Source organism: Lithobates pipiens, unplaced genomic scaffold (genome assembly GCF_037356315.1).
Source record: "Lithobates pipiens isolate NorthernLeopardFrog02 unplaced genomic scaffold, aLitPip1_a1.2 Scaffold_19, whole genome shotgun sequence".
NCBI lineage: Eukaryota > Metazoa > Chordata > Amphibia > Anura > Ranidae > Lithobates > Lithobates pipiens.
The window spans coordinates 335,564,046-335,585,897 of NW_027507764.1; the positions used below are offsets into that span (position 1 = coordinate 335,564,046).

The 21,852-nt window shown below is 43.5% G+C and overlaps 1 protein-coding gene across 2 annotated transcripts in view; it reads left to right on the plus strand.

The window, feature by feature from the left end:
- LOC143996812 (leukocyte elastase inhibitor-like) overlaps nt 1-21,852 on the plus strand; it is an 84,032-nt gene that overhangs the window by 47,891 nt on the left and 14,289 nt on the right. The window contains exons 4-6 of one of the 2 annotated variants that reach the window (XM_077492089.1): nt 6,014-6,131; nt 8,914-9,056; nt 16,135-16,302. In XM_077492089.1, the coding sequence (XP_077348215.1) occupies nt 6,014-6,131; nt 8,914-9,056; nt 16,135-16,302 (429 nt within the window). The remainder of the gene's footprint in view (nt 1-6,013; nt 6,132-8,913; nt 9,057-16,134; nt 16,303-21,852) is intronic. The other variant, XM_077492090.1, reaches the window with a different exon arrangement.

A 21,852-nucleotide genomic window follows, 5' to 3' on the forward strand; every position in this document is an offset into this window, starting at 1 on the left:
GCCCATTAATGCAGCCTTGTTAGTGTCATTTGCAGCCTTGTCAGTCATTTGCAGCTTTCCATTGCAGCCTCGTCAGTCATTTGCAGCCTTGTCAGTGTCTTTTGCAGGCTTGCCATTTAAAAATGGCGCAGCAGAGATACAGAGCAGATGTCCTGTGTATCTCAGCGGCACTCTGTAGCTCACGGCCGTTCTCGGCGGCTTTCGGCTATTTGTGTGGCCGAAAATAGCCAAAAGTAGACGAAAGCCACTGAGAACAGCAGAAAAGCTGGCAATCGGCGGGGGGTCGGCATATAACATGCACCCCGATTTTCCTCTGATTTTAAGGGGAAAAAAGTGCATGTTATGCGCCGATAAATAAAAATTCCAAACTGTGATTTCTATTGCTGCGACAAAGTCCCATGTGAGATGTGACAGAACCCACTGTCACTGTGTGTTTTGAAGGGGGCTGTGGGCTGGCCTCCTACCCACAGACTGTAGCCCTGCAGAGAACAAGAGACTTGGTGACAAAATGGCGTTGGGATAATGTAATTATGTCCCTATATAAGTTGCATCCCTTCTCCCCATCCTCCCCCTCTTGTGTACAATTATGCTATGTCATGGCACGTAGACAAAAAGTGTGGAGACGCATCCCAGTGGGGGATGTGTGAGGAGGGGCTGCCACAGCGTGTCATAATCCCTTTATGTGTTCCAACTGTAGTTTCTGTTTCATTGTACAAGTGTCGGGTTCCCATTGGTTTTCCTGGTCCCCTATCCCCTTTATGACAAGGCTAAGGGGAGTGTCCCTAACTGTGTTTAAAAGTATATGTTTTGTGCTTTATAAACAGTTTATGCTGTGCATGTTTAACCCTCAACATCTGTGTGGTTTGCCTCATGATTGGGGGGTTAAAGAGGAAGTAAACCCTGATGGGTTTACTTCCTCTTTGGTTCCCTGCAAAGGTAAAGCATAATGGACTACTATGCATTGCATAATAGTCCATTATGTGTCACTTACCTGACACAGGAGCCAGCGAAGTCACCGATGTCCCCTGTAGTCTGGAGCATCCATCTAGGGTCTCGCTGCTCCACCACTGTCATTCGATGGAGCCACGATGACGTCACTCCTGCGCACGGGAGCCACCACTTGCAGCATATTGCCGTTGACAGTGACGCACTCAGTGCGCCTGGCGTCGCTGTCTACGGCGCATGCGCCGAAGACAGCAGTACCTGTGTTTTGGCAAATATCTCCTACACCGTGTAGGTTTAGGAGATATTTCTTGGACCTACAGGTAAGCCTTAATCTAGGCTTACCTGTAGGTCAAAGTGGTTTGTAAGGGTTTACAACCACTTTAAGGGCTGGTTAGGGCGAGTCTTCTGGCTGAGGGTGCGTTTTGGAGGGCAGGAGACACAATTCTGGTAGAGGTGCCCAGACGGGGTATCTGGGATCCATCACAGGGTATAGCTTTCCAATCCGTACAACCAGCTTGCCCATAGGTGGATCAAAATTCTGCTGTTTCCTCCTGAACCAGAGGAATTTTATTTTCCTATTTCTATTGTCGGCTTTAGATAACATGTATGAACAGTTTGTATTCTCTGTAAATAATCTTAACAGACTAAAACATAACTGAGCATCCCAGTCATGTAGCTATTGTAAAAGATCAATATAGGAAGTAAAATGGAGCTCAGGTTTCCCCCCCTAATTCCAGCCTCACATACTGATTGCATTTCCCAATGTGTCAACATATTTTTCAAAATGTGTGTACTCACTTTTTTGGAAGTTCTCTTGATAACAACGTGTTTATTTGTTAAATGTTTATTTGTTAGTTATTTTGCTCAGGCTTCAACAATATGGTGCTGGCCAAGGGCATGTGCAACGTAATTTTTCCATTGCAATGCCAGACATTTTTGCAGAGGAATTATACAATACAATTACAATACAATTATGGTTGCAGATCAACATCTGTGCAGTAGACACTTCAGGCTCTATTTTGTAGGTGCTCTGGTCTCTACCAATATGTTACTTATCTCCAGGAAAATAGTAGAACTACCATGCATGCCTGGTAGAAGCTTGAAGGATGATCATGCAGACATGCATGTAGGTGCATCCAATCTCGCTCACAATATTAGAAACATAACACCTCATTCCCTCATCCTCAGTAGGGCCAGGGCCAGGGCCAGATTCAAATCTCAGGAGCCTATAGGTAGAGAATTCCCCAAAAAAAAAAAATGAATTAACATGCTCACCCCTAAGAATAAATTCCTTCTGCAAGTTTAAAATCCCCCCCCCCACAAAAAAAATCTAAAGTTCCCCATCCTCACAGTCAATATCCCCTCCCAAAACTTATCTTTGAGCCCCCCCCCCAATCACACCTTCCGGATCAAATTCCCCAAATTCCACCCCTCCTAGCACACATTCTCTTTCATTCCAAATCCCCCCCTCCCCGCATAAATTCTCTCCCAAAATCACCACTCCTCTCCCCCAAATACTCCCTTCTAGCCTAAATCCTCCCTCCAAATCCCCACTCCTAGCATAAACCCCTCCATCCCACTCCTAGTCTAAATACCCCTCCCAAATCCCCCCTCCTAGCGTAAGTTCTCCCCCTCTTAGCACAAATCCTCTCCCCCAAAAACCCCCTCTGTGGCTAAATTCTCTCCCCAAATCCCCACTCCTAGCATAAGCCCTCCCCGTAAATCTTCCCCCAAAATCCCCTCTCCTAGTGTAAGTGCCTAATACAAATTATTTCCCCCAAATCTGCCATCCCAGCACAAATCCCCCCCCAATCCCCTCCTTGTACAAATCTCCCCCCAATCCCCCCTCCTAACACAAATCCCCTCAAATCCATACTCTTAGCACAACCCCTTCCAAATGACCTTCCCAGCAGAAATCCCTGCCCCCCCCCAAATCTTCCCCAATTCCGCTCCCCAACATTTACGTTACCCCCCAAAATTCCCTCCATTACCCTTACACTTCCCAGCACAAACACCCCCCCCCCCCCCCTCCAGTCTTACAGGATTAGTGAGCCATTTACAGTGTGATCTGTGAGGAGAGGATCCTGTGTAATTCACTGTATGGAGGAACGCTCCAATGACATTAGCGGGGAGACCACAGAAAGCACACACCTCCTCCCAGCTCTCTTCTTGCTGCCAATTCTCCTGTCCGGACATGTAGTGGGTGTGGGTACAATGTTCATGGGGGGGGCACAACTGAAATTCCAGGACCACCCTAGATTTGGCCATGTACAGACAGGCGCCACTCTAGGAAGGGCGTCTGTAGGCACATGCCTACAGTGCCTAATGGGAAATCTGGCCCTGAGTTGGTCTTTGTCCTTTTGGAACATGGCATCACATTCTGACATTCGCAGCAGGAGCTCAGAACTTCCATGCCAAGAAAAATTGAGTACTCTGGCACCAGATAGTGATATAAAATCAGAAAGAGAGAGTATAGAAGAGGGGTGTTAACTAGAAGCATGAAGAAGGAGCTTTCCTAAAAAGGAATAACAAGAGGTTTGCTAGAAATGAATATGGAGGAGGTATGTTTGCAAGAAAGATGCAAGAGAATTTTTCTAGAGGGGGAAAATAGAGTATGAAAGAGGAAGAAAAAAAAAGGAGTAAAGAGGGTTTTGCTAAAAGATATTGCATAAAAAGAAGATTTGATGGTGACATTTTTTAGGGGTGGTCCTGGTATTTTTCCACCACTACACCAATTCCCATCAACCCACTTGCTATAATCGCACAGATGCACATTAACCTACTCGCTGTCACTGCAGCAACATGTTCTGTGCATTCCCTGTCATGACACTGACTCTCAGGACCCCAATTGCTAATAAAGCACTAATTAGTACTACTCTACTCTTGACCCCTGCACCAGCTTGCACTTTTGCACTTGCACTTCTGCACTTGCTGCCACTGCATCAATGCAGCAATGCAAAATCCCTAATTTTCTGCCAATACATGAACATGCACTTCCTCCTTCCATGACACTGCACCAGCCCATATATTTCACTTTCAGCCATGGCATCCACATGCACGACCACATTCACTGCCACTCTATGCCACTGCACCACTCGCTAACATTGCATCAGCCTGTATTTCTTCACTCTCCTTCACTGTATAGATGCGCACTTCCATATTCATCCCATTTAATAAACAAGCGCACTTTTGCTAATGAAATTACATATCAAAATAAGTAGTAAGTCCGGAAATATAGGCAGCTAATATAAAATAAAATGTACTAAAAAAATGTACTAATTTTATTGAGAAAAATGTTGAGTTTATCCAGTCCCCTCCCACTTTCCATGCTTCTTTATCGGTTACTGATACTGGAGGTTGATTTGCAGTTGACCTGCTTCATTTGCTTTAATGCGTATGCAAAACCTGTTTTATGCTAGCAATAGCCCATTGACAGGGCCCGTATGCATTATTTTCATCATAAGCGCCATTTTAATAATCTTGATATCTGGACGGTACATGCAAAAATATATTTTAGTATTAGATTATGGAGAAATGTCAATGCCTGCCAGCTTATTTTTGTTTGTGTCCCTGTTGTACTGTATATATTCCCTGACTTCTAGTCTGTGACACCGTGGCCACTATGACAGTAAGTAAGGGGCAAACTCTCTAGTGCAGCCCCGGATAGCAGTAAAAAACAGGTTATAAACCTTCCTCGTATATAGTGTACATATACACTATATTGTCAAAAGTATTGTGACGCCTGCCTTTACACGCATATGAATTTTAATGGCACCCCAGTCTTAGTCCGTAGGGTTCAATATTGAGTTGGCCCACCCTTTGCTTCAACTCTTCTGGGAAGGCTGTCCACAAGGTTTAGGAGTGTGTTTGTTTATGGGAATGTTAGACCATTCATCCAAAGCGAGGTCCATAAAGACATGGATGAGTCCTGGCCTCAACCCAATAGAACACCTTTGGGATGAATTAGAGCGGAAACTGTGAGCCAGGCCTTCTCATCTACATCTGTGCCTGACCTCACAAATGCGTTTCTAAAAGAATGGTCAAACATTCCCATAGACACTCCTAAACCTTGTGGACAGCCTTCCCAAAAGAGTTGAAGCTGTTATAGCTGCAAAAGGTGGGCCAACTCAAAATTGAACCCTACGGACTAAGACTGGGATTCCATTAATGTGCATGTGCATGTAAAGGCAGGCGTTCCAATACTTTTAACAATATAGTGTACTTTAGGCCAAAGCATTACAGTTGTGATCACATGGCATAAAAAGTTATGCCTTGTACACACAATGAAAATATGGGACAAACGATTTGCATGCTAGTCTCATATCAAAAATGAAGAGGTTACTAAAGTTACAAAAATTAAATAGAATACAACTTCGGAATTGATTTAATGTTTGTATTGTAATGTATTCTTTAGTTTCCATTCATGCGTGGTGTTGCTTGCTTGAGTACTGTACTGCTTAAATGCTGTGTACGAACGATTGGATTATTGTACAATCGCTTTGAAAGTATTTTTCGTCCGATTTTCTTATCGTGTGTATTAGGCATTAATTTTATTCTTGCTAGTTTTGCCTAGCAAACTATGACAATCTACAATAATTTTTCTTCTTCTGCAATATTGCTATTAAAGTGGTTGTAAACCCTTACAAACCACTTTGACCTACAGGTAAGCCTAGATCAAGGCTTACCTGTAGGTCCAAGAAATATCTCCCAAACCTATACGGTTTAGGAGATATTTACCCGAAGACAGCCACCGCTGTCTACGGCACATGCGCCGTAGACAGCGGCATGGAGGCGCATTGGGCAGGCCGCAGATCGCAGCAATATGCTGCGAGTGTCGGCTCCCGTGTGCATGCGCGGGAGTGACGTCATCGCGGCTCCGGCGAATCACAGCGGCGGTGAAGAGGAAGGCGGAGGACCGCTTCGGGGGGTTCGTTCTCAGGTAAGTTATTCATAATGAGCTAGTATTCTATGCATATGAGCTCATTATGCCTTTGCCTTACAGGGTGTGTTTTTTATTTTTTATTTTTTTGTGCCTTTACTTCCTCTTTAATGCTGTTTAATTTTTCAGGATTTTCTTGGATCAACTCAGAAACACTATTATGCAGATTTACAGGTTGTAGACTTTTCCAAAAAGGCAGAGGACTGTAGAAAAGAAATTAATACCTGGGTGGAACAAAAGACAGAAGGTGGGAAAAAACACTTTCATATATATCTACATATATATATAGTATATGTTCATGTTTTAATATTTCACACTTTTACCATGATTTTTGCCATGACTTTGAGGCAATTTTAACGTGACTTAAAGCAATGCCTGTGTAATCTTGAGGTCTATGGACCTCAAGTCGCACCAGAGTCAGGCCAAAGTAGTGCAGGGACTACTTTGAAGTCGCTGCAACTTGAAGATGCACAGATATTAATGGTACTCATTGGTACTCATTGGAAATCATGGGGTAAGACTTGTCAGTCCTAAGTCGCAGGACAAGTCGCACAAGTGTGAAAGGGGCCTAAGGCGGTATTAAATCTAAAGACACAAATGTATTTTATTGCAATTTACCAATCCCTAAATGTAATGCCTGCATTCATTTTCTTTTTTTAGGCTTTTTTTTGCTTTATCTTTCTTTGTTGATCCAGTCGGTAATGCCTGTTAATTTTCAAACATCTTTAGCAGACCAAGCTGTGCAGCAAAAGTGTCAGAGGGTTGAGATAAACTATTTACCAATGACAGGGGCACTTAGAATGGCCAGCTTTTACTCAACTATGTAAAACCTTTATCCTGAAAGGAAAAAAATATTTTTGCTGTAACTGCTTAAAAAGTGTTAGCTAGAGTTCAGCTTCAATTTGCTAGTCAAGACCATCTAAATCTGCTAGTGCATTTAATACTACCCTCTCCCCAGACTGATAATGCTGCTGTTCAAAAGTGTCTGCATTGCTCCTCCATCCAGAGTGGAAACACCCCAATGCAGGAAGTGTATTACTGGCTGAATCACCAGGTGAAAATAAAGAGAAAAAAACCTACAAATAAAAATGAGTGCAGTCACCACATATAAAGATAGGTAAGCTACAGTATATTAATTTCTTTGCTTTTGGGTTTATTACTCTTTAAATTGGTACTAAACCCAGGACCCTGCATTTACTATATCTGGTCTCCCACAGTATTCAGAACATGAAAATGCAATAATTTAAGTTAATATAAACTCATCCGCCGTATATAGCAGTCTTGTGATTTCTATCTGTGCCTGGCCGAGCACTGGTTAAAACTTGTAGGAGGAGAGGAAGAGTTTTTATTCTCCTCCGACTGTCCTATGAGGCTGCATGACTCCTGACCCTCTGTCTGGACAGTGTTGATTGGCCCTGTGCAGATCACATGCACCCTCCACCCAACCTTACCACACCCCAAAAAAAAAAAGCTCTCTAGCAATACACACAAAAGTGAGCATGTGCAGAGTGCTGCCAAGGGTCTGTGCTATCAGCAGATGGATTGAGAACAGTGGAAGAAGGGGAGGATCAAAGAAGACAGGATCAAATAGTCTTTTTAAACAAATCAGGGGATTAACCCCTTAAACAGTGAGTATAACAAGCATGCTTTACTGCATATACAGACTAATTTTATTGTTGTGGGTTTAGCAACACTTTAAGCTGATTTATATTGTATATAAAACGTCTATATTAACCACTTCACATCCCGCATATAGTCAAATGACGTCCGTAGGAGGGAGCTTGCATCCCAGGGGGGGCGTCATGATGCCCTGGGCTTCCCAGCTGTCTGGGGGGTGGGAGCCCACCTCAACGTGTCACTGGGGACCTGATGCACACGATTGGCCATTAACCAAGCAGGACCGTGGATGTGTGTGTGTAAACATACAGATCCACATCCTGTCAGGTGAGAGGAGACCGATCATGTGTTCCCAGTACAGAGGAACACTGATCAGTCTCCTCCCCTTGTGAGTCCCCTCCCCCTACAGTTAGAATCACTCCCTAGGACACATAGTTAACTCTTTGATCGCCCCTAGTGTTAACCCCTTCCCTGCCAGTGACATTTATACAGTAATCAATGCATTTGTATAGCACTGATCGCTGTGTAAATGCCAATGGTCTCAAAATGGTGTCAAGTGTCCGATCTGTCCAGTGCAGTGTCACAGTCACGATAAAAATTGCAGATCGCTGCCATTACTAGTAAAAATAAAAATAAAATAATAAAAATGCCATAAAACCATGCCCTGTTTTGTAGACGCTATAACTTTTGCACAAACCATTAAATATACGCTTATTGCGTTTTTTTTTTTTTACCAAAAATATGTAGAAGAATACATATCGACCTAAACTGAGGAAATTATTATTTATTTATTTTTTTAATTAGGATATTTACTATAGAAAAAAGTAAAAAAGTATTTTTTTCAAACTTGTCGCTATTCTTTTGTTTATAGCGCAAAAAATAAAAACCGCAGAGGTGATCACATACCACCAAAAGAAAGCTCTATTTGTAGGGAAAAAATGATAAAAAATTTCATTTGGGTACATCCATGCAATTGTCCTTCAAAATGCGACAGTTCTGAAAACTGAAAATTGGCTTGGGCAGGAAGGGGGTGAAAATGCCCTGTAATGAAGTGGTTAAAAATGTGATATTACTTGAATATACATAAAAACACTATCCATACTCTGAATTCACTCATATAATTTTTAGTACAGTATTGTAGGCTTACATCTTTTCTTTGCATCCTCAGGAATAGGAACATTGTCTTCAGTATTATAATATGTATAAATACTGTACATCTTAGTTCTTATAATTGGTTTATTGGGTTGTGTGACTCTCCCCATTATATACATTGCATTGTACAGTTGTCCTGTATAAATCTGTTGTACAAAACTCAAACTTTTGTTTCAAATAAAATAAATACTGTACATCATATACATCTTCTCTTAATGTACAATACTGATTTTGTTCCATTATTTTCAAATCTTATTTAGGTAAAATCAAGGACCTGTTACCGAGCAAAAGTGTGGATGTAGATACTAGACTTGTACTAGTGAATGCTATCTACTTCAAAGGAAATTGGGCTAACCAGTTTGAAAAGCAACGTACATCAGAAAGGCACTTCAAATTGAATAAGGTATGCATTTTTAAGCATGGATCATAGATGCTTTGTAACCCCGAGTAACTACTTAGAATCTCAATAATGAAAGTGGCTTAGGAAAGAGAATAGTTTTAGTTCCCATAGCACCAATGGGTTTTTAGATAATTAGCCGGAAGCTAAAGGGACCTTTTATAATGGGGAATGGATATTACTTTCCACTCTGAGCTATACATAGGGCCGGTTCTACCACTAGGTGAACTAGGCAGCCATCTAGAGTGTACTTCCATCAAGGGCTCAGCCACGGGCAGTGGTGTAACATGGGAGGGGTAGCCAGGGGGGTCACCGAGGGACGCAGCAATTAGTCCCGTACCATCCTTAGTGTGCTGGGTCCAATGACCCAGCCAACCTGGTTAATTACAGTAATTTCTAAGGAGCGGCAGCTGCCTGCCCCTTTAACAACCATTAAGCCAGCCACCGAGTCCCTAACAACGGATGCATCATCATCTGCCAGCGGAGTTCCCTGCTGACAGCTGAATGTAAACAAAACAATTGCCGCTAATGGAAACCTCCAAAAAAAACAGTGTGGGGAACCCCATGCCAACATTTTTTGTTCAAAAATGGTGTGGGGGTCCCCTCCAAATTCATACCAGACTCTCATCTGAGCATGCAGTCTGGCAAGCAAGGAAAGGGAGGGGATGAGTGAGCAACCTCCCTCCTGAACTATACCAGACCACATGCCCTCAACGTTGGAGGGGTGATTTGGGGGGTCAAGGACCACCTAGGGTTTTGGGGTCTGTGGGTGGGGGGGCTTATCCATATATGGAAGTCCCCTTTAGAAAAGATCCCAGATCCTGCCCCCCTCATGTGAATAATTATAGTGTACATTGTACCCTACTCATTCACCCAAAAAAACAGTCAAAGATTAGTAAGAACAAAAAAGTATATTGTTTAAAAAAACAGAAGTCAATTCAGTGTCAATCACAATGAACTCCGTCTCTTGGTGGTGCCAAGATTTGTCAGATGATGGAAGTCGGCACCTTGCTCGCCCACCCACCCCCCCCCCCCTTCCTGGACTTCCTGGCTGCATGCTCAGATATGGATTTGGGGCTAACGCTTTTTGAAAATGCTCCTAAACACTGAAAAAACGCCAGCAAAAACTATTATTATTATGATTTTTTATCCAGAGGTTTCTCTAGTGGTTTTGGAACTGCTAGTGTGCATGGACCCTAAAAGTCCACGTGTTAGGGGGTACAATTATTGCACTATTGCATTTTTTGCTTTGCTCCAGGTGCTGACAACCCATGCTACCCCACTGGCCACAGCTGCTGGTTTCCCTACTTTTGTTTGGGGGGGAGCAAATATCTGGTCTTGCTTAGGGCGCAAAATAGTCTAGTACTGGCCTTGTCTACACCCCACTGTATTCGCCTACCATATATGAATATACATGTAGACTTTAATCCCCTAATAATCAGCCAATAGATTTACAGCTCAATCTCTAGACCATTTCAAAAGGCCATAGATCTTCTGCATATTTTTCACCCATATCCTATTTCCTATATAACAAAATGCACATTTGCTCATATAGCATTCTAAAGCACTGTGTAAACTGTTGGTGCTATATAAATCGTGTATAATAATAATAATATAGCAAAATGCACGTTCATCAGAAACTTTATGACCTCTTTTTACAGGTAGGTCAAGTAGCACTCTAGGTTTTCAAGGGTGCTTCCTGTTTAAAGTTTTCCTCGATCCTCCTCTCTTATGGTAACCAGTAGACATGTACACTTAGTTTCGGTCCACATCTTTCGGCTATGTTTTTTCGGAGATTCAAACGTATCTGAATTTCCAAATAATAGTAATGAATTTTGTTTTCAAACGATTTTATTATGAAAGTACAGGAAATTTGTTACAGAGAATACCAGTATCAACAATAGCATTTATGGATACAAGGGCAATAGCAATAATGTAGTTGGTGTCAAAACTAGATAGACAAAAAGCACCCAACTTTGCATACCCAACTAACAAGAAAGTGTCATATCAAAAATGAAGGCCAGATATGGTACAGAGGTGTCACCAAAGAGACCTCCATGAGGCATCTCCGGGAACAATTAGGAACATAGAATAACCAACATTAAAATAAACAAAGAAAAAAAAAAAAAAAGAATAGAATGCCTTCGATGCGCTAGCTCAGTAATCTATCCAAGCCATGATGGTAGCTGTGTTTCATAGGCTCCAAAACCTTTGTTATTCCAGCCCTTCCTCTAGTGTGGGAGGGGACCCTCCTTCCATAGGTTATAACCTCACTGCCTGTCGCCCATGTGGGTCATGGGTCCTTGAGCCTGGATGTAAGGAGGAAGGCCGCCCACCCACTCCATTTCCCATCAAATACGTGCATGGAATCCATGAGAGTATGGTGAATGCGCTCCATTAGTCTAATGGATTCCATGCGCAGAATAACCTGTGACCATGGCACCAAGGGGCTCTTCCAATTCAGCGCTACCACCCACTGAATGGCGCTGAAGAGAGTATGGATCAGCCTTTGTTGTGGACGGGGGACTCCTGGGACATCCGCATAGAGAACACACATCTTGTACGTAAGAGCAATAGAGGTGCCAGCGATCCTCTCAACCAATGCGGAGGTTTTGGCCCAGATATGCGCTAAGGCTTTACACTCCCAAAAGGTATGAAGGAGCGTGCCTCTATCCTGACATCCCCTAAAACAGGAGGCCGACACCAGAGGGAACATCTTATGCAGATGGTCAGGGGAATAATACCACCTGGTATGAAGCTTAAGGGCCGATTCCTTGGTGGAGACAGAGCGAGTACATTTGTGCATATTGTCAACCATAACCTCCCAGTCTTCTACAGAATATACCTGAGCCACCTCCGCTTCCCAGCCCAACATTGCCACTGACTTAGGGGCCACCTTGTACTCATTAAGGTGTCTATATAGAGCAGAGATGGTGCCTCTATCCCTGGCTGCCTCCCCATATAACCCCTCAAACAGCGTCTTCCCAGACCCTCGTAGTTCCTGGAACATAGTGGAGTAGAAGTGTCTTATCTGGAGAAACTGATAGTGGGCCGACCTATCTAGATCGTGTGTTTGTTGTAATATGCAAAAAGTAGAGTTCTGTAGTAAGGAGTCTAGTCGTGTAAGGCCCCGTGCAGTCCACCTACTAAAGGATGTATCCGAACGGAAGGCTGGGGGGAACCTAGGCTCCCCTATGAATGAAGACAGGAGGGGATCTGGATCCCCTGGATCTCAGTTGAAATTTCTGCCCGTATAGGGCCCAAAGATAGAGAGCCTGACCCACTATGCCATTCAGTGGGGAGATCTCCTTGTGGGAAACAGAGCCGGACCATAGTATCCCCGGGAGGTAATATGGGGCTATTGAGACGCACTTGAATCACAACCACGGTATTGAGGATGAATCTATATGCCACTGCGCCATCTGTATCAGTCGAGAGGCCAAGAAATACTTCCATAGGTCCGGACACCCCAGACCACCCAAGTGCCTGGCTCTGTATAATAGCGAACGATTTAGACAGGGCTTTTTCTTTTGCCAGATAAATGAGAGTAAGAGTGCTTGGACTTCTTGTAGGGTGGAGTGGGGGACATATATTGGCAGGGAACGAAACAAAAAAAGAAGCTTTGGGAGAATGGACATTTTAACCGCTTGGATGTGCCCCAAAAAAGATATACGATAGGTGGACCATTGGTTAAGAAGGGATTTGATGGAAGAGAAGGCCTGCGGGTAGTTAAGGGAATACAGCTGCTTGAGTGTAGGGGTAAGCTTAATACCTAAATATTGGAGAGAGTTATGGTTCCACGAAAATTTGTAGGAGTCTTTAAGGGATGCTAAAAGAGGAGAGGGGAGGTGTATAGGCATGGCTGAACATTTAGCCGGATTCACCCCTAATCCAGAGGCACGGTGAAATGAGGATAGGGAGGCAAATAGATTGGGTAGGGAGATAAGGGGGTCGGATAAGAACAAAAGAACATCATCAGCGTATAAACTGACCTTAAATTCCTGGTCCCCTTTCATATAGCCCCGTATGTTAGGGTTATCTAAAATGGATCTTGTCAGGGGTTCCATGACCAGGGCAAATAAAAGGGGAGAGAGAGGGCACCCCTGCCTCGTGCCCCGACCCAAGGGGAAATATGCAGAACTACCACCCGGGATCTTAATGCTCGTGTGGGGGTGATGGTACAGGGCCCGAAAGCCTCCCCCCCCCCCCCCGAATAGTAATGAATTTTATTAAAATTAGTTTATTTGTTTCTAACAAATTCCAAATTTTCAGAATGAAAAGTTGTCGCTCTTCTCATTGGTCAGATTGATAGCAGCAGGAGCCATTGACCTCCACTGCTGTCAGTCAAAAGCTGTGACACAGGAGCAGGGGACGAGTCAATAAACACAGCAGCGGGATTCGGGAGCAAGCCCGCACAGGTGCCCCCATGGAAAGCAACTTTCCGTGGGGGCATCTGTTGAAGAGGGGCCTAGAACACCAGTGGGGGACCCCAGAAGAAGAGGATCGGGGCTGCTATGTGCAAAACCATTGCACAGAGCAGGTAATTATAGGCATGTTTGATATTAAAGAAAAAAATGAAACGTTTACAACCACTGAGGAACTGGTGCAGAAAGGAGGGTTTTGGGTTTCTGGAGAGCTGGAATGACCTCCTCAGTCGCTTAACGGTTCTTTAGTAGGAGTGAGCGGCACCTTAATGGGGAGGGAGCAGTTTTGTTGCGGGAGAAAATGGCCAAAAAGTTGGAGGGGCTTTTAAACTTGGTGGCGGGGGGAGGGATCAGAGTAAGTGATAGCCAACAGTGAATGAAGGTCAAAGGGCACCAATAAAGGCACCAATAAAGGCATTAGTGGTAATATAATACCTAAATCCATGCATATGATTAATGCCGCCAGGCTATGCTTACCGGTCCATTGGAAGTCCAAATTACCCTCTTCTATGAAGGAATGGACACTCCAAATCAACCGCATAGCAGCGATAGAGGAGCTGATTCACACCGCACAGGATAGAATATTGCACTTTTCATCTACATGGACTCCCTGGCCTTAATACCGGAACTCACAACGATATCAAAAGCTGACACAGGAAAGCACTTGACTTTTATACTCCGGGTCTATGCCCCTCTGGTGATATGGACCCAGAGAGCAATAGAACCTATACATTATATGCAACACCCTGGGCACCAGGAGAGGGTAGCTGATGGCTTTTTCCACCCCCTCCCCACACAGCACCCTGGCGATCTGCACCTTCCCTGGAGGTCCACCTCCTTCAACCCCCCCCCTCCTCCTCACCCACGTCTCTACTCTTCTTTATGCTCCCTTACTGGTCCTCAACACACAGTAACACGAATAAGCTATAGAGCACTGCAGCATCACCACCCTACTTGAAGAGGCCCTACCATAATCAAAAGGAAATATGGGGCTAGTTTCCTACCAGATCTACTAGGGAGGGCACTTGAGGGGCACCAAATGTTGGTTGGTTTGTTTATAACTGTTTGAATTATAATGCCTTCTTGATGACAAATGTACTTACTTCTGTATGCTCTGCAATGTACTTTCTGTATTTCCTATGAAACTTTTCAAAAAATAAAATTTTTGTGGAAAAAAAAATATCTAAACCCTGGGTGGATGGACTGGCAAAACATAATCGCAGCCTTAGAAAAAAAGCATTGGAGCTGCTGTTACACGAGGAAGATTTTCATTTGTGGGAATATTCCTCCCCCCCAAACATAGCAAAAGTTCGAGACCCAAACCGTGAACCCCATTTGAGGTCTATGGAAACTTGAAAAATTAAAGTCCCCATTTTGTAGGCTTATATGCAAGTAACTGGCCATAAAAAGGGTGTAGGGGCCCGGGTACTGTCCTGGGGGACATGTATCAATGCAAAAAAAACTTTTAAAATAGATTGTTTTTAAAGGAACAGTGATTTTAATGATGCTTAAAGTAAAATAATAATAATGAAAAAATCCTTTAAAATATAGTGCCTTGGGGGTCCTCTTAGCCCCTGAACACACGGTCGGAGATTTCGACAACCAAATCCATAGGATTTTGTCCGTCGGATCTTGTCCGAAACTGTTGCATACACACGGTCGGACTAAGTTGTCGAAAAATCCGATCATTCAGAACGTGATGACGTAATTTCGTTACGATGGGACTACGTTCAGGCTAGTAGCCAATAGCTTTGATGTAGGAATTTGATCTGAGCATGCGTGGCACTTGGTCCAATCAAAATTCTCTACACATGATCGGAGTATGTCCGATCGAAACCAGTTGGTCAGGAAATATTTCCAACAAGTTGGAAAATTGGGTCCGACGGATATTCCAACGGAATTAGTCCGATGCATACCACACACAGTCGGATTATCCGACAACACCGTCCGATAGGACACATTCCGACGGATTCTCCGACCGTGTGTACAAGGGCTTAGACTACCTGCACTGAAAAGGGGCTTGGTATGGACTGGGGTGGGGGGGCATTTCTTTTTTATATTGCTGGGAATAACTTGCAGCTGCAAAGTCCGTTTTACATGTAATGTTTCTTTTCTTTAGAAATGTCAGTTTTGCTGCAGCAGGTTCTATAAATGGTACAGATACACCACTTTACAGGCTGACTAAAGGGATACCCCAGGCACTATATTTAAAGGAATTTTTCATTTTTATTGTTTCACTTTAAACATCATTAAATGCATTGCTCCTTTAAAAAAAAATAGTTAAAAAAAAAATGTTTGCATTAATGCATGTCCCTCAGGGCAATACCCGGGCCCCCATATCCTTTTTATGGCCAATAACTTGCATATAAGCCTTCAAAATGGGGACATTTGATTTTTCCTGGTCGGGTCCCAAAGACCTTAATAGAGTTTGTGGCTTAGGGCCAAACTTTTTCTGTGTTCAGGAGTTCTGGTGCAAACCGAACAGGGGGGTGTTCGGCCCATCTCTATTAGCGAACACAGCATACAGGGATACGGTAAATGATTTTGAACATGCACACCTACACAGATTAAACTGGATGGATTGGTGTCTTTATTCACCCTTACCAACTAAGTATCAAGTAACGATGAGTTTTAATGTAATCTTGGCTTTCTGTTGTTAGAATGAAACCAAGCCTGTGCAGATGATGTACACAGAAGCAAAATTTCCAATGGCCTATGTGGAAGATTTATTCACAAAAGTTATTGAACTGCCCTATGTGAATAATGAGCTGAGTATGTTTATACTGCTTCCTCGTGATATTCGGGATGAAACCACTGGCTTGGAAAAGGTAAGAAACTTCTTCAGTGTAGCCTCTGTTGAAGTACTTAACTTTATATGAAGGTTTAAGGAGCACTTTAAGATTATATTTTTAATGGATGTTCTTATAGAACCAAGTCAAGTTTTTTATTTTTTTATTTTTTAGTTTTGGATACTGTAGAAGGATTAGAACTAGTGGCAGCTGGTAAAGTTTTAGGATGGGAGGTTCCAGACCCCGCCCTTCCTTATTGGTCCCTCCCACTTCTCATAAGCCACACCCCTTACATAGGTCAGCATTACAGATAGGGTATATAGGTCAGAATTAGGTATACAGATCAGCATTACAGATAGGGTATATACAGTATCTCACAAAAGTGAGTACACCCCTCACATTTTTGTAAATATTTTATTATATTTTTTCATGTGACAACACCAAAGAAATTACACTTTGCTACAATGTAAAGTAGTGACTGTACAGCTTGTATAACAGTGTAAATTTACTGCCCCCTAAAAATAACTCAACACGCAGCCATTAATGTTTAAACCACTGCCAACAAAAGTTAGTACACCCCTATGTGAAAATGTCCAAATTGGGCCCAATTCACCATTTTCCCTCCACGGTATCATGTGACTTGTTAGTGTTACAATGTCTCAGGTGTGAATGGGGAGTAGGTGTGTTGAATAAGTGGTTTAACATGACGGGTTCCATTCAGAACATTGCTGCAGAGGTTGAAGGAGCAGGGGTCAGCATGTCAGTGCTCAGACCATACGCCGCACACTGCATCAAGTTGGTCTGCATACCTGCTGTCCCCGAAGGAAGCCTCTTCTAAAGATGATGCACAAGAAAGCCCAAGAAGTCTAAAGACATGGATTACTGGAGCCATGTCCTGTGGTCTGATGAGACCAAGATAAACTTATTTGGTTCAGATGGTGTTAAGCGTGTGTGGCGGCAGATTGTCAAGACCCTGGAACTGTAGCATGGTGGCCAAGATCATACAGTGGGTTTAACAGGACAGGTTCCACTCAGAACAGGCCTCACCATTGGTCGACCAAAGAAGTTGAGTGCACATGCTCAGCGTCATATCCAGAGGTTGTCTTTGGGAAATAGATGTATGATTGCTGGCAGCATTGCTGCAGAGATTGAAGGGGTGGGAGGTCAGCCTGTCAGTGCTCAGACCATACAAACATTGCAATAAATTGGTCTGCATGGCTGTCATCTCAGAAGGAAGCCTGTTCTAAAAATGATGCTCAAGAAAGCCCGCAAACAGTTTCCTGAAGACAAGAATATTAAGGACATAGATTACTGGAACCATGTTATGATGAGACCAAGATAAACTTATTTGGTTCAGATGGTGTCAAGCATGTGTGGTGGCAACCAGATGAGGAGTATAAAGACAAATGTGTCTTGCCTACAGTCAAGCATAGTGGTGGGAGTGTCATGGTCTGGGGCTGCATGAGTGCTGCCGGCACTGGAGAGCTACAGTTCATTGAAGGAACCATGAATGCCAACATGTACTGTGACGTACTGAAGCAGAGCATGATCCCCTCTCTCTTTGGAGACTTGGCCACAGAGCAGTATTCCAACATAACGACCCCAAACACACCCCCACATTGACCATTACCTTTCTTAAGAAGCTGAGAGTAAAGGTGATGGACTGACCAAGCATGTCTCCAGACCTAAACCCTATTGAGAATCTGTGGGGCAGCCTCAAACGGAAGGTGGAAGAGTGCGAGGTGTCTAACCTCCATCAGCTCTGTGATGTCATCATGGAGGAGTGGAAGAGGACTCCAGTGGCAATCTATGAAGGTCTGGTGAACGCCATGCCCAAGAGGGTTAAGGCAGTGCTGAAAAATAATGCTGTCGCACAAAATATTCACACTTTTGCCCCGATTTGGATTTTTTCACTTAGGGGTGTACTCACTTTTGTTTCCAGTGGTTTAGATATTAACAGCTATGTGTTGAGTTATTTTGAGGGGACAACAAATTTACATTGTTATTCAAGCTGTACACTCACTACTTTACGTTGTACAAAGTGTCATTTCTCCAGTGTTGTCACATGAAAAGATATAAGAAAATATTTACAAAAATGTGAAGGGTTTACTCACTTTTGTGAGATACTGTAGGTTAGCATTACAGATAGTGTATATAGGTCAGCATTGGGTATATAGATCAGCATTAAATATAGGGTATATAGGTTAGCATTGGGAATTTAGGGAATATAGGAAATTTAGGTCAGCATTACAGATAGGGTATATAGGTCAGCACTGTGTATATGAATCAATCATCATTACAGATAGGGTATGTCAGCATTGGGTATATAGCACTGACAGCGCGCCTCCCCCCCTTCCTCGAGGGAGGTCCGACACTTACCGGGCTGTGGTGTCCTCTCTTCATGCTGTGTCTCCTCCAGGTGGCGGAGGAATCCACTCCTCATGCTTCCTTCACTTTGTCTCCTCTTCTGCCAAAGCACTGGTCATCCAATAGGATCGCCCGACGCTTTGGCCAATCGGGAAACAGGTCTCACTGACCTGCCTCATGATTGGCGGCAAGCACTGTAGTGTGAAAATAGTGAAAATGTATTTGCTATGGTCACACAATCGGGTGGAATCGGGGGGCGCACTCTCTGCGCCCCAAGGCCACCCTTTTCTGAAGCCTATTACAGCCCAGGGCTCTAATCATGTGCTTAAAAAAAAAAAACGCCCCTGAATCCATGCACCCGACATCCTGAAATGGGCCGGGATTATGGATAGGGGGTGGCAGTAGGGATGGGGGGTGGCGGCGCCCGTGAGCCCACAATGCATGGGTCGCAAATTTGTAGAACGCTTGTCTGTTTTTATTGTTGTCTGTGCCCCCATTAGGGCGATTCACCTGTTCTATTTGTCCCGTTTACTGTTATCACTGAAAGTGAAAGTAAAAGGCAATCACAAAATCACAAGGAATTCCCCCTTCATTTGCAGGGATTTCCTCTCTCTTCCTCTTTGACCATGGGACAGGAAGTGAAGGGAAATCTCCGCAATTGGACATAGATGGCGAAAAGAATCAGACAGGGGTTATAACACTTCCTTATGCTAGCCAAAAAAATAAATAAAAAAAGTTTTACCTATAGTTCTACTTTAAATGTTAAGCCTAAAAGTTCCATATTAAATGATGTGCTTGTAAAACAATAAAGCCTGTTATTTGTTTACATTTATTTTCTGTATACTCTACTTCCTTTAATGCAGGGGTCTCCAAACCCTGCCCGCGGGCCACATCCAGCCTGCTTGTTAGTTTTGTCCAGCCCGCAGCTCACCCAGACTCTGTCAACATAGCATTGCCAATCTGTTGCCTTTTAAAAGCAGCTGCTGTTATCGGCAGTATGTCTGGCAGGCAGGGCAGGACTTACCATTGGGCTTGACTGGGCTGAAGCCCATGGGCTTCACCCAATAGGGGGCCCCACTGAGATACATAGCAAAGTGTTCTCGGCTCGGCTCCGCTCCGCTCACAGTCACGCCCTATGATGCACATAACACAGGGACTGGGCGTGACTGTGAGCCAAGCCAAGTACACTCGGCTACTATGGCTCCGCTCGGGACTGTGAGAGAACCCGAGAGCCACTGAGAGGACCTGAGAGCCGCCGTATCTCTGTATCTCTGTATCTCGGCGGTGCCATTTTTAAACTTCAAGGCTGCAATGACAAGGCTGCAAATGACACTGGGACAAGGCTGCAAATGACAAGGCTATACTGACAAGGCTGCAATGACACTGGACAAGGCTGCAGATGGACACTGATAAGGCTGCATTGGTGGGCATTTAAATGTAAGTTTTTTCCTTAAAATTCCCTCCTAAACTTGGGGTGCGTGTGTTATAAACCGATAAATACGATAATATATAGAAGGTAGGGCCCGAAAGTGACTCAAGCCCAGGGGCCTCCACCACCCTAAGTCCTGCCCTGCTGGCAGGTCAACAACAAATCCGCTCCCTCCCATGCTGCCACGCTGTGCTGAGGATTGACTGCTGGGAGCGTTGATGTCCTAGTAACCAGTGACATAATCAGAATGGCACCTTCCAGCTTCCGGCCCACTGTTTGTATTAGAAATCAAATATTTGTAAAATCTACATTGTGGCCCACGGGCTAAAGTTTGGAGGCCCCAGCTTTAATGTATCTAGCTGTACTGTGTGTTTTAATTGATACATGTTTGCAGAGTTTGCTCTGGTATGTCAATGGTGTAGCCTGTCCTTTCATACTAAATTTCATAGTAAATCCTTTCGCACTACCTTTTGTAATGACTCTAGCTAGAAGTTTCCCCAGAGTTTTTTTTTTTTTTTTAGCAGCAGAGAATTTGTATGAAAATGGTTGATGTAAAGAATCATTTATTTTACAGACAATAATAATTTCAAATGAACAATTTCATCCATAAAGGTGGTGCGACACAAAACCAGACATGGAACATCACTCATAGCAAGGAACACCCTATGTACAAGCACGATTTGCCCATTGTATTTATAACATATCTATCCACATGAAAAACCCTGATGCACTTCGAACCCTTGCGATTTCTGGTCTCTTCAGGGGGTTTTATATTCTAGGAAAATATCAAAATATCTAATTAAAGACATTGGACAATATAAAAAATGTACATATAGCATTTTAAAATGAGAAACATTATATCTCCATACATATAGAGGTATAGTTACCAATGGGTGAATGACGATATGAGGATGTATTGCACAAACCTGCAGGATTGTAATTGTCCAGTGATCCCATTTCCACCGAATTAGGACCCGGAGAGGAGGATGGGGGGTAAAACACCTGCAGATAGACATACAAGACTTTTTGTGAGTCGTCATTAAATAATATTAGGGGAATGTCTAGAAGTGCTTGGCAGCTAGGCTGGTTGTTGGTCACTGATGGATTCATATTAAAGAAAAATTAAGTTATACATAGAATGGCGTAGTTTACTCATTAGTGGGATTGGTTATAAGAGGAGTTAGCTAGCAATGAAAAAAGGTTGGGTGGGTCGTAGTGATGTGAAAAGTGAAGTGAAGGTGCAAGAGGTGGGATTGACTGATGATGGGGCAATGGAAGTGTAAGAGTGAAAACAAAAAAGCTGCTAAAAACTGAAAAACACGTGTTAAAAGTGTAAAAGTGAGATGTGTAGGGAACTGAGGGATGAGTGTGTGTGTGCAGTGCCTATGTTGATTGGGGAGGGGGGGGGGGGGGTGCATAGGTGGAGTGAAAAGGGAAAGGGGAAATAGATAGGAGGGGAGGTAGATTGGGTGCCCAACAAAAAGTGATGTGACACGAATAATGTATACGTAAGGTAAGAGGATAGGACTACGGTTATGCTACATAGGGATAATAGTGTATAGATTAAATAAATCACGATGTTGGAAAATGAAAAAAAAATAGGTGTAATACATGTACAAAGATGAACCAGTCAAAAGCATTCCAAACGCTGCACATACCAAGCACTCCATCAGTCTTGTATTGGTATATGACAGCATGACCAGGGAACACCTCAGGATCTCCTGGGAAATGTGGGGTTTTAAAGTGTTTGCATGATTTACCCATTGTCTGCAGGTGTCAGGCCCCTCCCCATT